The sequence below is a fragment of the Anabrus simplex genome, chromosome 1 (assembly GCF_040414725.1).
Source record: "Anabrus simplex isolate iqAnaSimp1 chromosome 1, ASM4041472v1, whole genome shotgun sequence".
NCBI lineage: Eukaryota > Metazoa > Arthropoda > Insecta > Orthoptera > Tettigoniidae > Anabrus > Anabrus simplex.
In genome coordinates, this window is record NC_090265.1 from 262,572,360 (window position 1) to 262,591,257 (window position 18,898).

At 41.9% G+C, this 18,898-nt stretch overlaps 1 protein-coding gene across 1 annotated transcript in view; it reads left to right on the forward strand.

Moving 5' to 3' along the window:
• The window catches only part of LOC136886580 (protein timeless homolog), a 666,887-nt gene that overhangs the window by 553,781 nt on the left and 94,208 nt on the right, over positions 1–18,898 (forward strand). The window contains exon 3 of the mRNA XM_067159391.2: positions 17,221–17,280. Coding sequence (XP_067015492.2) covers positions 17,221–17,280 — 60 coding nt within the window. The remainder of the gene's footprint in view (positions 1–17,220; positions 17,281–18,898) is intronic.

Below are 18,898 nucleotides of genomic sequence, written 5' to 3' on the forward strand. Positions count from 1 at the left end.
CAGCCCCCGTGCCAGCAGAATAAACCCACTATGATTTAAACTTCTCAACCCAGGCGGGAATCGAACCTGGGACCCCTGTGACCAAACGCCAGCACGCCAACCATTTAGTCATGGAGCCGGACTTGACCTGGAAACTTTAATAAAAAATATGATACCTAGACAATTGCTTAGCCTAAATTGCAGTCCTCTAAACTAATGTCTTCTTGGTGTTGAGATTTCATTTTCTGCCTATGTATATTGAAATTGCTGTGGTTAGTGGGGCGTTAAACCACTGGATAATTATAGAAAGTCAGTCATGTTTTCGGACCTTATGTTAAACCTGAACTGAAATATGAAAGGGTCCGTTTCTACGTTGAGCAGATTCCACTTTATACAACATAAATAACATGCAAAGGCATACCAAGTGCTGTGGGACCATACACTTTGTTTACATTGGTCAAGTTTCCGCTTTATACACATTCCGCTTTGAGCATATTTTACTGTACATTATATTATTTTTCTACCAGCAATAACTTGATGTTGTTACTTCAAGGATTAAGAAAGTTTAATTGTCGTTGTTACGGAGATATCCGTGGAAGGCAGAGGTGAAAGAAGGTGCGGGCTGGAATGGGTCTAACTACAAGTCTTAAAGATGAAATTAAAATTTAAATAAAGGTTATATTTTCAACAGATAACAACATTTAACCATTTTCACTAGGTGAAATAACAAAGAAAATCAGGTACAATGCAACTTTACGAAAGAAAGCACAAGTTAAGGGGTCTTTACAAATTCTAAGCTACGAGCCCCAATTCGTCAATCCTTGAGCTCTCAGCACACAACCACAAAATACCCAAGGGCAGAACGCCCCTAATTACATGGAGCATTTGCTCCCATCTCGTTAAGTCAAGCCTCCTAGAGGCACCTTTCAAAATACTGGAAAGAGCTGACTCGCTCTCAATCGTCCAAGCCTATTAAAGGCAATAACGGCTTATTACACTTAACTGCCATCAAGGCACCACTTACAATGGCACAGGGGTACCTCGTACCCAATCTACTGGGCCTTCTCAGGAAGGAAAACAAAACGGGTTAAATGAATGGCCCAAAATACAAGATTGAATGGAGGCGAGTACTTGCACTCCTAAATACACATTTTAAAACCTAAGTGGCTCTCGGCCGATTACACAGGGGCTAATCCCAAGCTAGGGAGGTGACTCGTATGAGAAAACTTCAACACATTAAGGAAAAGAAGAAACTGTTATGAAAATGTAGTCACCTCAACTTCAAAATGAAGGGGAGCTCGAGAGGGTAAAGCACTCTCTATCCCCGATTTACAGTTGAAGAAAGTTGTCGTTTTTACATAGACTGAAAAGGGATTTACATATTAAATAGATAGGTTACATATTAAAGGTTTCGAACCTTCCCCGCGAGTTAAACTGCTGAGCTAACAAAGAGGAAAGAAAGATGTTAATCGGCCATTACCTTGTTGAAGAGCTGCTGCCCGAAGGAAGAGGCGCTACCCGCCCCCTGCTATGCTTCTATACACTAAGCAAGATGTTGTTGAAGTGGCCCGGATACAAGAAAATCAGCAGTTTTAATACCCTCGCGGAAAATTCGAGACCTTTCATGAATGATTAAGACCCGCCCACAAAAGTTTATTGGCTAACAGCAAAGGTTACACACAAATCGATGAAGAAACACCTTATTGGTGGGAAATTAATTACAGAAATTTAGGATTGGTAAAATTCAAAACAGGCGGAAAGAAAGCTTAATATTGCCAACCCTCAAATGAAAGAACAAAATTTAGTAAAGACAAAACTTCTGAATACAAAATTTCTCCAAGAAAGTTCATTCCTTCGCACCAGAGTGCATTATCCTAGTTTTTTATTTTTATTTTTTAGAGAGACATCTGTTAGAGAATGTCCACACTTCTTGATCAACAAAAGCAAATCAAAAACACCCAGTGACGTCTTCTGATAAACAAACAGGAGGGTTGATTCAGTAGTTACAGTTGAGGGTTTCTCCTGTAGAGGAGTTTCAATTGGCGCAAGATTTGAACTTGCGTCGTAGAGGTGTACCGCCCGGTACAAACCTCCCCCCCCCCCAAAAAAAAAGTCCTTCCAAGGGGTGACACAGAAGAATGTTAAAAAAATTTCCAAAACAAAAGTCCAAGTTTGTTGCTGATTAGTTGAAGAAGAATTTAGAAGAGAAAATACAATTTTTCAGTAGTCGGAGGTCTCTTAAGTTGTTTGATATAGATGGGTGGGACAAGTTTAAGTCCAGCTTTAGAGTTTCTTTGTTGTAGTAGAATTGCGAAACAAAAACATTAATTCATGGAAGTAATATTTTTCTAAGTCCACCAAAGCTTAATTTGAAGCAAAAATGTATTAATTGCAGATATAGAGTGTCCATGAAATTGTTGAAGTACATTAGCTGCCGATTAGTTTTGACGGCCAGACCTGCCGCCGCTGCCAGAGTGCTGTCGAGGTCGCCCGGGCCCCTCAAGTACCCTGAGATACCTCTCTCCCGCACTATGAGAGGGGTAGTCGTGGTGAAGCACGCCGCAGATGCAAGGTTTGTTCACAGACCAGAGATAAGCTGGCGGATGGTGCGCCGCACATCAGCATGTGCCGGGAGCAAGACTCCGGCGCGCCGTACCCAGGAAGACATCACGGTAGTGGGGTGGGCCCTTACCCCACCACAGTGGGGGTAAGGCGCCGCGCGGCTGCAGGGCGCTGAAACAGTAAAATCTTGGCGGCAGAAATGTTGTTGGAACTAATGCTTTAGGGTACTATCTTGGTGGTGAGGCAGAGGGGTCAGCGGCGTGGAGACTTTTTTCTCTCTCTTTTAAAATGCCACTGGTATGATTTAGCAGGAAAGGGGAGCTTGGTAATGGCCTTACAGGAAAGGGCAGCAGAATAACTCACGGGTAAGGCTTTACATCAAATATTGATTACCATAACGATTAAACAATATTGAGGCAGAAGACCTCTGAAAACAAAATATAACCTTTACGCCGCTGCAACACATAGATGACAAAGTTAACAATGAACCTACAGGGGTTTAATTTGAGATATATGTACCCTAAAGATCCTCTCAGTGGCTGGATTGCTCACTAACAATGTGACCGGCGTAAGAAAATCTAAAATAATGCACGGCCCATGAAATCTGGGGGCAAGCTTGCCCGCGGGAACAAAGTTCTTCACCATAACTTGGTCTCCTACCTTTAAATTGGTGGGCCTCCGTCCACGATTATATCTTTCCCTAACCTTTTCATGAGAAATTTTTAAGTTGGCCTTAGCCTTCTTCCAAAGATCTCTAATATTATCTGGATCTATTGTCTCAGGTAGAATATCACTAAGAGACCAAAGGTTAGAGAGCGGCGTGTTGGGAACAAACTTAAACATCAAACAAGCAGGAGTAAACTTATGGGATTCATGAACCGCCGAATTCAAAGCGAAAGCTAACCAATGCAGGGACGTGTCCCACCTGGAGTGATCGTCATGATGGTAGGCAATGAGAGCCGATCTCAGATTACGATTGACCCGTTCGGCCAGGGATGGTTGAGGATAGTACGCTGAGGTAGTTACATGTGAGATGGATAAATCAGAACAGAATTTACGGAAGAGATTGGAGGTAAAAGCTTTGGCATTATCAGAAACTATGTATTGGCACGGACCAAAAGAAGCAAAGATGGAATTTAAACAAGAAATAGTGGACTGAGCGGTAGCCAGCTTATTCGGAAATAACCAGGAAAATCTTGTGAAACCATCTACACACACAAGAATGAATTTGTTGGCGTTCCCCTTAGATTGGGGGAAGGGTCCTACGTAGTCGATGTAAAGACGTTCCGTGGGGCGCGACGCTTGGTGAGAAGACAATAAACCTAGCTTAGTGGTCATGGTAGGTTTACTCAGCCAACAGGTTTTACAAGCTTTTACCAATTCACGAATTTCGCCGTCCATACCTTTCCAGATGAACATTTCTCGGATCTTTTCTCGAGTTTTTAAGATGCCTAAATGCCCCCCTAATGGGGTCTCATGGTAGTACTTGAAGATCATAGGTACTAGAACCGCTGGAACCACAACTTTCATCTTCTGATCATGCCTCGACGGGCAACATAAAACACCATTCCTCAACACATAAGGGACAACATGTTCCCCATAAGAAAGGGTTTCCATGATAGGGGCCAGCGTAGGATCTTCACGTTGATATTTTTCGATATCGCTAAACAGCATGGGGGCATAAGTTAGAATGGCATTAACCTCAGGAAGTATGGACTCGTGCAGTGAAGAACTGTCAACCTGTTCAGGGGTCCCTGCATCATTGGCAAACATGCGGCTTAGTCCATCTGCCACAACATTTTCAGTTCCTCTAATGTGCCTAACATCAAACTGGAAGGCAGAAATTCTGAATGCCCACCGGGCTATACGACCAGTACGACGTGGCCTAGCTAAGACACAGCTTAATGCTTGGTTATCCGTTTCCAAGTCGAACTTGACGTGTTCCAGATAGAGACGGAACTTCTCTAATGCAAATAAGACAGCCAAACCCTCAAGTTCATAGATGGAATACTTGGCTTCTTGAGCCGATAATGTCCTAGATGCATAGGCGATGGGTCGCCTCCCTAGTTCAGTCTCTTGAAGAAGGACTGCAGCCACCGCCGACGACGACGCGTCGGTTTGGACGATGAATTTCTTCGAGAAATCCGGCATAGCAAGAACAGGGGCATTACAAAGAGCTAATTTCAGGTCTTCAAAAGCGGCTTGTTGAGAAGGCCCCCACTCAAATTTGACGCCTTTCCTACGGAGTAAGTTCAAGGGCGCCGCTCTATTTTAGCGAAGTTAGGAATAAAATTTCTGAAGAAATTCACCATGCCAATGAACCTGGCGATACCTTTGATGTCCTTGGGAGGTTTGAAATCACGGATGGGCTGTGTTCTAGAATGATCCACTGCGACACAATCGGGTGACACAATATGCCCTAGGAATGACATGGAAGGTTTAGCGAAGGCAACCTTAGATAACTTCTCAATTAACCCTGCCTTACGAAGGCGATTAAGGACCTCTTTCAGATGATCTAGATGTTCTTCAAAGGTCTCCGAAAATACGACTACATCATCCAGATAATGATATAAGTACTCGAATATGATGTCGGAGAAGACCCTGTCTAGCAGTCTCGTAAGCACGGCTGCTCCCGTGGGGAGCCCGAAAGGCACGCGGTTGTATTCATACAAGCTCCAGTCAGTGGCAAATGCTGTAAGATTATTAGATTCTTCAGCCAAAGGTATCTGATTGTAAGCCTGATTGAGGGCTAAGATGGTGAAGAACTTAGCTTTTTGAAACCATGAAAAACAAGAGTGAAGGTCTGGAAGGGACACAGATTGTAACACCACCTTTCGATTTAAAGCCCTATAGTCAATCACAGGCCTGAAGCCACCTTGGGGTTTTGGGACTAAGAAAATAGGTGATGCATATGCCGACTTAGAGGGCCGAATAATACCGTCTTTCAACATTTGATCTATGATCTCTTTTAGAGCCTTCAGTTTAGGTGGAGATAGCCTATAAGGTGGAAAGCGGACAGGAATCGAATCCGTAACCTCGGTCTTGTATTCAGTAAGGTCAGTAACATCTGGAAACGACTGACACAACTTACGAACCTGCCTGCTCCTCAGGTAGATGTCTAAGGTCTAACAACATCTCATTCTGGGTAGGCGAAACACATGAACATGATACAGAACTACATTTAAGTAAGGAGATTTTGAAATTACTAGCAAATTTGAAAGTGCACGACTTGCCCTGAATGTCGAGCACTAGACCGGTATGAGAGATGAAGTCCGCTCCCAATATAATGGGGCAAGACAAACGCTTAGCCACAAACAATTTAACTTTCCAAGTAAATTTAGCAATTCTAATTTTGGCATACAGAAAACCTAAAATTTCTAACGGGGAATTATTAGCCGAAATGCATTGAACCGAAGACGAATAAAAATCAGGAAGTTTACAAACAGATTTTAATTTAGAGTACCACTCAGCCGAAATAATGGAACAAACACTGCCTGAGTCTAAAAGAGCAGTTACAGGCTCATTATTTACTTCAATTTTGAGAAATGAGACCGGTGCGGGAGTATCCGCCTCAATCTTAAGACATTCTTTGGGACCTTCAAAAGATAAATTGGAAGACGGAGTTTTCCTTGAGATTTCGGCAGGTTTACTTGGGGCTGAGCCTCGGAAAGATGAGTTAGTCGACTCAGCCAGAGCCACTAGTCACTTTTGATTGTTGGTGGAAGTTGAACCCGAAGTTGAGCAGGAGGGAGTGCTATTTGAATTCGGGCAATGTTTGGCAATATGGGAGAAAGCGCCGCATTTAAAACAGCCTTGGGATGACCCTGCTCCATTCCTTGTCCCGATAGGTTTAATCGACGGACACTTGTTCCGAAGAAGGTCAGGCGACCCGCAAGCATAACATTTACGGGGTGTGACGGGTCGGCGAGGTGGAGGCCGAAGATTACTTAAAGAAGGAGGGGGCTCCCTCGCCACACGTAGTGTGTCGGCATATCTAACCCCTTCGGCTGAGACAGCCATAGCTTCGAACTCGGCAAAGGTTTGCGGACGCGACGCAAAGCACAAATATGACCTGTAAGATGGGGAAATTCCTTCCACAATAGCCTGTACAATTTGATCTTCTGGAAAATGGAGGGCAAATACTCTGGTGTAGAATTTGATGTCTTGGATGAAGTCGGCAAGATTTTCATCCAGCCGCTGTACTCGGTACTAATACTTCTGAATTAGTGATGACACAGCTCGAGCCGGAATAAAATTAGCTAACAGATGGGCGTGGAGGTCTTCTATGGATGATTGTTCAGCAATTGCCCTAACTATCTTGTCTGAGAGGACACCAATGGAATAAGGGTAAATAATTTGAAGGATTTTACACGGAGAAAGAGAAAAAACAAGAGCATGATCCTGAAACTCAACGAAAAATCTTAGAAAGGCAATGGCATCACTGGTGGAATTGACGGAGAACTTAGAAATACCTCTGAGCAACATTGCTAAAGAATGGGGGCACACTGCTGAAGCCAGGTGACATAGTAGGTAGAGGCGTAAGTGGCGGAGAAGCAGTTTCAGAAGGTACATTATTCAACGAGGTACGACGTTCAGATTCGTTGTCTAATGGGGCGGAGGTTTGTTGAGCTCCTACAGATTTCCTATTTTCTTCTCCTATAGAAGACTCTTCCTCGCTAACTACGTTTACCGTAGCGGGTTGGTCGGTTTTGGGAGGGACTGCCCCAGTTAAAAATAGGCTAACCTTACTGGACAATTTGGAAAGGTTTTCGAGAACAGCACTAGCCTCCTTCCCTTGAATACCATTCAACTTCAGAGACAATAGATCACTAACTCTATTGGAAAAATGGTACAATCTAGCTTGTACACGTTTAAGTTGATTAGGTGATGGATCACCCCCTTCAAAAAAACTAACTACAGATGCTAGCTCAGTAGCATTATCAGTGATCGTGGAGAGAGCGTCGTCAATCTCTTTCTCTCCCAAAGTTGGGATGGTAATAGGCAAATCAAGGAAATCTTTAAGCTTATTGGTATCTACCGCAACCGTGCCTCTAGATTGAACATTTCTAATTGTTAATTCATAGATCAATTCTTCCTTGCGCAAATAGCCGGGATGTTGGACATCGCGAGGGCCGGACATTATGACAGACACTTTGCAAATTTAGAAAAATCGAAAAAATTCCAGCGACGGAGAAAATTGTTAGAGTTCTAATCAAAAGCACCGTTTAGCCGTCAAAAGGGGCTAAATTGAGACCCATTCAACCACGCTCTGCTACCACTTGTTACGGAGATATCCGTGGAAGGCAGAGGTGAAAGAAGGTGCGGGCTGGAATGGGTCTAACTACAAGTCTTAAAGATGAAATTAAAATTTAAATAACGGTTATATTTTCAACAGATAACAACATTTAACCATTTTCACTAGGTGAAATAACAAAGAAAATCAGGTACAATGCAGCTTTATAAAAGAAAGCACAAGTTAAGGGGTCATTACAAATTCTGGGCTACGAGCCCCAATTCGTCAATCCTTGAACTCTCAGCTCACAACCACAAAATACCCAAGGGCAGAACGCCCCCTAATTACATGGAGCATTTGCTCCCATCTCGTTAAGTCAAGCCTCCTAGAGGCACCTTTCAAAATACCAGAAAGAGCTGCCCCGCTCTCAATCGTCCAAACCTATTAAAGGCAATAACGGCTTATTACACTTACATACCTGCCAACTTTCCCGATTTAGGCGGGAGAATCCCGATTTTCGACAGTTTTTCCCACCTCCCGATTATTCTATTATTTCTCTCGATTTTAGCTTATATTTTGGTAAACTTCATTTGTTTTCAAATCCCGCCATTTCAGCTTTGCCCGCCAGTGGCCGGAATTTCTTCGCTCATTGGCCACTTTCAGATGAAATATCAACGTTTATTAATAAGAGAAATGCGTGCGAATGTGCGATGTTTATTAAAACTTGTATATCGTGAAGCTTATATCGATTGTCAAATCTCTCGTTCTCGCGTGCTATGTTCGTGTTCGTTTATGTCAGTCTAGTCGATTCTAGAGACTACTCGCTAGAATAGGAGTCTTTTTTTAGTAATTTAATGACAGAATTTAAAAGATAGCTAGTAGTGACTTTTCTAGAGTTTTTAGGATCGATTTGGAGACAATTCTGGCGAATTTTAATTTATTTATTGATAAAAATAGCATTGTGCTTCGCATAATCGCGCGGGCGCGTGATGCAATATATTAATATATGCATTTGCTAAGTAATGACATCTAAGTGCATGACTGTTTCACACATTTAGAGCACGAGTTCATACTATTTTCGGAAGGCTTACCAGAGACCTATCATCTCACTCACATACTTCATGTGAGGAAATAGAGGTGTGTAACTTTTTGATGATGCTTGTTGTTTTAAGAGGCCTAACATCGAAGGTCATCGGCCCCGTGTAACTTTTTAGCCTTATAGCCTCGTATAGCAACAGTTGGGTTGTGAGATATAATATATACCGTTGTACTCCTGTATTGCGCAAAACATATAGAATAAGCAGTTTTCACCAATCTTATCTCCTGATTTTTCCTGATTTTCATATCCGAATCTCCTGATTTTTGGTTTTGTAAAGTTGGCAGGTATGCACTTAACTGCCATCAAGGCACCACTTATAATGGCACAAGGGTTCCTCGTACTCAATCTACTGGACCTTCTCAGGAAGGAAAACAAAACGGGTTAGATGAATGGCCCAAAATACAAGATTGAATGGAGGCGAGTACTTGCACTCCTAAATACACATTTTAAAACCTAAGTGGCTCTCGAGCGATTACACAGAGGCTAATCCCAAGCTAGGGAGGTGACTTGTATGAGAAAACTTTAACACATTAAGGAAAAGAAGAAACGGTTATGAAAATGTAGTCACCTCAACTTCAAAATGAAGGGGAGCTCGAGAGGGTAAAGCACTCTCTATCCCCGATTTACAGTTGAAGAAATTTGTAGTTTTTACATAGACTGAAAAGGGATTTACATTTTAAATAGGTTACATATTAAAGGTTTCGAACCTTCCCCGCGAGTTAAACTGCTGAGCTAACAAAGAGGAAAGAAAGATGTTAATCGGCCATTACCTTGTTGAAGAGCTGCTGCCCGAAGGAAGAGGCGCTACCCGCCCCCTGCTATACTTCTATACACTAAGCAAGATGTTGTTGAAGTGGCCCGGATACAAGAAAATTAGCAGTTTTAATACCCTCGCGGAAAATTCGAGACCTTTCATGAATGATTAAGACCCGCCCACAAAAGTTTATTGGCTAACAGCAAAGGTTACACATAAATCGATGAAGAAAAACCTCATTGGTGGGAAATTAATTACAGAAATTTAGGATTGGTAAAATTCAAAACAGGCGGAAAGAAAGCTTAATATTGCCAACCCTCAAATGAAAGAACAAAATTTAGTAAAGACAAAACTTATGAATACAAAATTTCTCCAAGAAAGTTCATTCCTTCGCACCAGAGTGCATTATCCTAGTTTTATTTTTTATTTTTTAGAGAGACATCTGTTAGAGTATGTCCACACTTCTTGATCAACAAAAGCAAATCAAAAACACCCAGTGACATCTTCTGATAAACAAACAGGAGAGTTGATTCAGTAGTTACAGTTGAGGGTTTCTCCTGTAGAGAAGTTTCAATTGGCGCAAGATTTGAACTTGCGTCGTAGAGGTGTACCGCCCGGTACAGTCGTGATTCGCGATTTGTGTTCCATTCACTCTGCTTGGTCTCCATAACCCTAAAATCCTTACACGTTAGCCATCTTAGTACCTAGAAAGTTGGCCACGCAGGTGGCTGTGAGTTTGCATTCGGCATATGGTGAGTTCGAACCCAACTGTCGGCAACCCTGGAAATGATTTTTCGTGTTTACCATTTTCACACCAAACAAATGCTGGGGATGTACCACGGTCGCTTCCTTCCCCATCCTAGCCTTTTTTTTATCCCTTCGTCGCCATAACACCTGTCTGTGTTGGTGCGACGTTAAACAAATAGCGGCCATCTTAGTGCGCATGGTTATGAAGACAATTAATCTTCTGGTTATTGACGTCTGTATACCTCTGCAGTGCGCAGTATGTAAATTATGGAGTATAATCATATTCAAACACTTAGTGGGGGAGATGTCTGAGTATTTATGCCTTCATGATTAGGCAGCTTCTGATGCCTGTCCCGACCTTTGTAATATGCCTAAATCATTTTGACTTCAGAAACAGCATATCAAAGTACGCTGCTTCAGTCGCGGATCCAGACCACATTTCGGGGGGGGGGGGGGGGGGGAGAGGTGCAAGGAAAGTTTTTTTTTTTAACAAACTGGTTCGCTATAATAACGTGGGTTTTCTTTGAAAAAGGCAAATTTAAGATTTTGTTTACATAATATGAAGTTTAGAAAGTGATGTTTTAAATTACTTTACGTGTATAGCATGTGCCGCTGATGTTGACGAGCCGACTTCACTATGATTTCTTGAGGTTCAATGTCAATGTTTTGATTGATTGTGAAGTAACATTAATCCGTTATATTGACATTGTCTGTAGTTGATCGTAGATATGTTTTAACACTCCCCAAAATGGAAACTTTTAAAATGAAAACCATATATTAGGGGGTCAGAGGTTAACTATCGTAAGTGACATTTCATTAACTTTACGGGAGAGCAAAAATAAGCTGCTGTGGCGCATATGCTTTTACCTTGAAGAGAAGTCGTATCGTCAGTTCTGACCATGGTAAACTATCGCAAGAGCCAATACAGTAAGGAGTGCGGTGGACGGCATAAGGCTGAACTGTCGTATGATCATTTACCGTAGTTTATTGTGGTTGCTCCTTGCACATACGATACTATCACATATCTTATCTTCTTTCCTTCGAGACATACAATAGTGTATCCATTGAAAGGCACAATCAAAATAAGTCGCATACGATAAAAACCTCAGAATCGTCGTTTTTGCATTTAAAATAGTTCACCTTACATATGTGTCAAAGAACCCTACAGGGGACAGAGTCTTAGCCTCCCCTTTAAATCTATACCTGCTCTGCTTCATGATTCGAAATCTGTATTGAAAGTGGTCAGAAATTCTGAATAAATGTATTTCGTTATATCTCAGTACTAAGATAGGCCCGCCTGGTAACCATGATCGTTAAGGTGTTAAAATCTAAACGGTCTGACACCGGGGTTAGCCGGTTCTAGTCCCGTTGGTCGAAAAAAAATCACCGTCAGAATGTTGGCCAGCAGGGTAGAGGAGGTGGTGGTATACAATTTCTAATCATTAAATTGCGTGCCAAAAACCTAGATTAAATTCCAGACCTCTCGACAGTGCGCATATGGAGTGAGGCCGTATGACGCTGTTGATAGTGATTCGACCGTAGGATGGGGACGTTAAGCCTTGAGCAGATCCCTTGCTGCTATCCGACGGGAATAGGCTATGTGCTGGCACCGGGTTTCACCCTCTCCCTTCCTACTACCATGTCATTCATTTCATCTCATTAACTCCTCTGATGAGGTTGATGTCAGGAAGGGCATCCGGACATAAAAAACCGCCACGACAGATTCATCTCATACCCGATCCCGTAGAGAAACTGGACAAGAGTTGGACAAACATATCAATTCTGAGATAAAGAGAAAAATATCTTGTAGTTTGACGTGATTGTTGATATTTTGATCATAGCCGCGGATCACTGAGAAGCCGTAGAAAGCATGTGTTTGTAAATTAATCATTATTCTGCATTATGTGCTTGATAGTCTGCCCGGCGCTCTTTGTATTGTGCGTCTGCCCTCAGAGAACAGCTTAACCACTTTAAATTCTGTCATTTCCAGATATGTACTGTATCTGCGGGTTGGGTGTAAACAACAGTCTTCAACATAGGGCATCGAGACTCATCCACCCACTTATCTCACAATAAATCTTTGCCGACGGCTGCCAGAATTTCCCACTGCTAAGTACGGTCAATATTTGTGGTGGGAGTTAGAAGGAAACTTCCTTGCCTGCGGGAATTGCGTTTGTTCGTGTACTTTACGGTACTCGTTTGGAGTTCTGTGTGCTTCTGTTGAGTATTATTTATTTTTGAACAAAGTCTTCTACCAAATGCCTATTAAAATTTGTTGTTGAACTTTCTGTAGTATCGCACATTATAATATATATACTCGTATTTTTGTCTGTTCGTTTTAAAAATTAACATTATACTAGGTTTTGTATCCGATAGGGCAAGTAACGGTCAATATCAATATCGGTTTATTTGTTGTCTATTTCAGCATTACGAGGATACGGCTGGGTCCAATTACATAAAACTTGGTATTTACATATAATATACAAAGTTTCGGCAGCGCGTCGGCCTCTCACCGCTCGGTACCGTGGTTCAAATCCCGGTCACTCCATGCGAGATTTGTGCTGGACAAAGCGGAGGCGGGACAGGTTTTTCTCCGGGTACTCCGGTTTTCCCTGTCATCTTTCATTCCAGCAACACTCTCCATTATCATTTCATAGCATTTATCTCTCATTTAATATCACCTTGGGAGTGGCGACCCCATTGTAATAATAGCCTATATGGTTCATTCATTACATCCCTGACCCGGTCAAAGACTGGAAAACAGGTTGTAGGTTTTCATTTTTTTTTTTACAAAGTTTATTCCACCTACTCAATACTGTACACTGTCACTCACTGGATTGCTCCTCCCTTCACTAACTTCTTCCCCTCCTATTCCACGCTATTCTCATTCCCTTAGTTGCACTCCACCGGTCAGGTTGTTCACATTGCGCGCAACGTGAGTACTTGTTGTTTTCTCTTTTCGTTCTTCGCCATTCCCGTCCTTTAAAATATCTCGCGTTAATTCATACTTTTTCATCATCAGGTTCTATTGGTTCCAACTTGGATTGGGAATATTCCTCACACTACAGCAAGAATTCATCTATATAGGCCTATATAAAATAAGAGTTTTGTCTGTACATTGCTCAGAATTTGAAAAGAATTGTATTTCTGTATCGGTCATGTCCACAGTAACAAGGAAATGCACTTTTTTACTTTTCCGTAATGTCTGTCTGTCTGTCTGTCTGTCTGTCTGTCTGTCTGTCTGTCTGTCTGTCTGTCTGTCTGTCTGTCTGTCTGTCTGTCTGTCTGTCTGTACACGCATCACTAGAAAACGCCTGTGAGCTTGCATCCGGGAGATAGTAGGTTCGAATCCCACTATCGGCAGCCCTGAAGATGGTTTTCGGTGGTTTCCCATTTTCACACCAGGAAAATGGTGGGACTGTACCTTAATTAAGGCCATGGCCGCTTCCTTCCAACTCCTCCTAGGCCTTTCCTATCCCATCGTCGCCATAAGACCTATCTGTGTCGGTGCGACGTAAAGCCCCTAGCAAAAAAAAGAAAAAAGAAAACGCCTAAAGAGAATTTAATGGAAATCGGTATGCAAAGTCGGGGAATAAGTCGTTACAATCCTGCCCATAAATAAGTTTATTCACGCTGATGGAAATGGTAGTTTAGGGGAAGGCCTAAAATTTAATTTTCAAGTATTTAGTTTATTAGTGGTCCTATCTTAATGAAAATTGGTATGCAAAGTCGAAGAATAAGTCGCTACAATCTAGGCTATAAATAATGTTATTCACGCTGAGTGAAATGGTAGTTTAGGGGAAGGCCAAAAATTTAATTCTTAAATGTTTACGTTATTAGTGTTCCTATCTCAATGAAAATTGGTATGCACAGTCGGAGTATGAGCCACTACAATCTAGGCTATAAATAATGTTATTCACGCTGAGTGAAATGGTAGTTTAGGGGAAGGCCTAGAATTTAATCCTCGAATACTTATATTATTAGAGGTCGTATCGATAAATGCTGCATAAACAAAGTTATATAGAATTAAATTTCCGACCATTTATGTCTTATACATTTTTAGCGTACCGGCTATGATAACATAGATATTTATGAATTTGTAATTTTGTTGCCAAGTCCATATCAACGCCGAGCCACGAGAAAATGGGTTAACAGAATTTAATGAAAATCGGTATATAGATTTGGGGAATAAGAAACAACAGTTTAAGCTATAAAGAAATTTATTCACCCTGGATGAAATTATAGTAGGAGTATGAGCACATCACTTTCAGAGGACATACGGGTTATGAGAACTATATTCGGAAAAGGCGTAGCTCACTAACACGGTTCATTATGGACTGAGTTGCTAACAATGGGTGAATCGACTACGCGGTACGGGTCGTGGAGTTGTAGTTGTAAGATTACGCATCGGGAGATAGTGAGTATAGATCTCACTGTCGACAGACGGTTTTCCGTGGTTTCCTATTTGCATGTCAGGCTACGACTGCTACCTTCCCAGTCCTAGACCTCTCTTCAATCAATCAGTCAGTCACCATCATCTGCATTTAGGGTAGTCACCAGGTGTTAGACCCCTGTTTACCTACTCTTTTCTTAATAATTTCGAAAATGTGGGAAATATATTGAACATATCCCTTCGTAAATTATTCCAATCCCTTACTCCTATTCCTATAAACGAATATGTGCCCCCAATTTGTCCTCTTGAATTCCAACTTTATCTCATATTGTGATATTTCCTACACTATTCAGACTTATTCGTCTACTAATGTCATTCGATTCCACGCCATGTCTCCACTGACAACTCGGAACATACCGCATAGTTGAGCAGTTCATCTCCTTACCCCAAGCCTTCCAAGCCCAAACTTTGCAGTATTGCCGGGCTGAGTGGCTCAGACGGTTGAAGCGCTGGCCTTCTGACCCCAACTTGGCATGTTCGATCCTGGCTCAGTCCGACGGTATTTGAAGGTTCTAAAATACGTCGGCCTCGTGTCGGTAGGTTTACTGGCACGTAAAAGAACTTCTGCGGGGCTAAATTTCGGCACCTGGGTATTTCCGAAAACCGTAAAAGTAGTTCGTGGGACGTAAAGCAATTCTTCTTCTTTCTCTTCTCCTCATTATTATTATTATTATTATTATTATTATTATTATTATTATTATTATCAGTTTCACCCACTTTGGGGTACGATAGATCGATCAGTGTTTAGTGAGTCGTGTTTTCCTGTCCTCCCAGTACTTTTCTTCGTCCTGTCATATCTTGCCTCTCTCTCTTCTTCAGAAATTCTGTATAGTCGTTTGGGCTTTACGCTGTCTTGAAACCTCTTTATTTTATCTTTGGTTATTTTCTTCGCGGATCCATCTCTTCTGTAATTTGAAACTCTCGTAGGTCCTTCTCAGTTTCCTTAAACCAGTTCGACTTGGTTTTCTTATTGCGGAAATAGTTGAAGATTCGTTTAGTTATCCTTTTCGGGTCCATTCTTAGAATGTGGCCATAGAAATCAATTATCCTTTTCCTTATTGTGTCAGCAATCATTTCTGTTTTCCTGTACACGGTTTCATTGCTGATGTGTGAAAGTTCGTTATTATGGAATTTGAGGCCTAGAATTTTTCGTAGTATTTTCCTTTCCTTGATCTCAAACTTTTCCATTGGGCCATATGTAGTTATAGACAGTGTTTCTGCAGCATAAAGGGCTTCAGATTTGACTACTGCATTATAATGTCTGATCTTGGAATTCCAGGAGAGGGATTTTTTGTTATAGGTGTATTTCGTAAGCTGAAAGGCTGTTTCTATTTTGGTTCGTCAGATTCCATTGGTTTCTTCTCTAGACCATTCCAACTGATCCATTCACCAAGGTATTTGAAATCCCTGAAGATTTCTATTTTTTGTTCCCCCACTTTCAAATATTTTGGAGGATTCTTAGAGTTGGTCTTTCCAAAGGCGATTTTGAGACCTATCTTCTCTGCTTGCTTGAGCAGTTTGATGGACTTGATCGATTGATTCATTACGTCAGTGACATTCTTGCAGACTAACCCTCAGAACATATTTCAGCAAGACAATACCACCACGTAGTGGCAAATACAACGTGCTTTCTTTTAAGGGATTACAACATTTCATCTTACCCATGTTCTGGCGCTGCTTATTGAGACCCTATTACACTCGTTACGGTGTCACTATGGCTATAAAACTCCTCCTTCTCCTTCTTCACCTTTATTCCATTTTATTGGAGTATGGATTTGGCCCAGTCTTATAGCCGGATGTGTTTCTTGACTCCAGCCCTATGTGGAGGGATGTATTCACTATTGTGGAGATTGGCAGTGAGATGTGTTGAATGTGTATGGGTAGAAGTGTGTTGAAACGAACACACGCCCAGTCCCCCCTACCGGAGGAATTAACTATTCACAGATAAAATCCTTGGCCCAGCCGGGAATCGCACCCGGAGCCGTCTAAACCAAAAGCCAGTATGCTGACCAATCAGCCAAGAAGCTAGACTACTACTATCTGGGTAAACATATTTCAGGCAGGACTGTATCCCTGACAGTTCACAATGTTTGATACCATTTCTTCGCTGCGGACGTTGCTATTGTGTACGCGTTTATTTGATTTCCATATCAGACTTCGTCAAGTGTATAATAGGTGTACTGTATGCTGCAGTGTCAGTATTCACACCGTTACGTAACCGTCTGAGATTTGAATGATATTTGCTCAGTGTGCACTACACAACCTAAATGTTACAAATTTTCAATAGTATATCCTATGAGCTATTTTTGCATGCGTTCTCTTTTTTTTCAGGTATCTTAGTTTCTTTGCTATTCCTGATATTAGTTTGTGTAAACTAGTTTTATTCTTTTCAGTTCCTGATTCAAATACTGAAATGCAGAATGGAGGAACAACTGAAGTTCAAAATGAAGAAGGTAAGTTCAACATATCCAGATTTCTTTAGTTTCTGTTCCAGTAGATAATTACATAAAACAGAAAAATCCTTGGCCCGGCCGGGAATCGCACTCGGAGCCCTCTAAACCAAAGGCCAGTATACTGACCAATCAGCAAAGAAGCCAGACTACCGTAGCAATAAAACTATCTAAGTAAACATATTTCAGGCAGGACTGTATCCCTGACAGTTCACTATTTCAAGGATAGTGTGTGTCCAACCCATGTCCCGTTTCTCTACGGGGTCAGGTATGAAGTGAGATGAATCTTCGTAGCTAGTCTTTACGACCGTCGCCCTTCCTCACATCAACGTCATCAGAGGAGTTAATGAGATGAAATAAATGACAGGGAGGGAGAGAGTGAAACCCAGTGCAAGCTTACTCCTGTCGATTAACACCAAGGAGTCTCCTCAAGGCCTAACGTCTCCATCCTACGATAAATCACCGTGACCACCTTCACATGTCCTCATATGTACTTTTGCGATTATTTGGGGATATTTATCCATTTCAGGGGCTTTTGGCTTTCGTTGTTTTATCTGTTTGTTCCGCCAATGAAGGCAGAGTGTGAGTCGGCCGGCAATAATGCCGGCGAGAGACAACTGCGGCGCCATCAGCGAGCAAAAGCGGTAGTGACTGCGAATTATTGAGGCTTGCGATAAGGAAGCTCGCACCGAGCGAGTTGGCTACGTGATTTGAGCTTGCATGGGGGAGGTAGTGGATTCGAACCCGACTGTTGGTAGCCCTGAAGACGAGTTTCCGTGGTTTTCCACTTTCAAACCTGGCAAATTCTGGGGCTGTACCTTAAGTAAAGGCCACGGTCGCTTCCTTCCCATTCCTACACCTGCCCTATCCCATCGTCGTCATAAGCCTTGTCTGTGTCGGAACGACTTCAAAAAGAAAGCAGCAGCTCGAAGAATAATGACCTGGAAGAGATAACTACTAGAATCTTCTGCGGGCCTACATAAAAGCACAACTGGCGCACGCCAATCAATGTCGAGTGAGTTAGTGGTGCGTCATGTGCGAGAGAGTACTTTAGTGTTTCAGGATGGTTTTGATTACGCATCGTGCGGCGAACTGGGAAGTGAACAGCTCTGGAACGAGGGCACTGTGATAGGCCTGTTGCTGGGGCGTAACCAAGGGGGTTTTACTGGGGGGTTAGACCCCATGGAATTTTTACAAAAGAAAATAATTAGAAACTGATAATAAACAAGTAAAATTCGACTCTTTTGAATATTCACAGAGACGAAATTGTGAAACCAACAGATGTCTTGAATCCATTTCCTAACAAGCCTCAAAAGTAGAACATAAGTTGTAATCTGAACATGCCATTCGCCGTAAAACTATTAGCTTTCATCATATTGTTTTTGTTCTGTATTTTAATGTAAGATTTTTTTAATGTAGTGGTACTGAGATCTGAATATCAACAACATAATTTACTTGTATCAGTGTCCTTATGACACTCGTGCATGCGCGCACCACAGACACACAGACACCTTTTATTATGTTTTATCATCATTTTGAAACTATAATCCCCCCATCGGTCGATCTCGGCTACGCTACTGGTCTGTTTAGTAGTATAGTATAGTATAGTATTTATTGAACA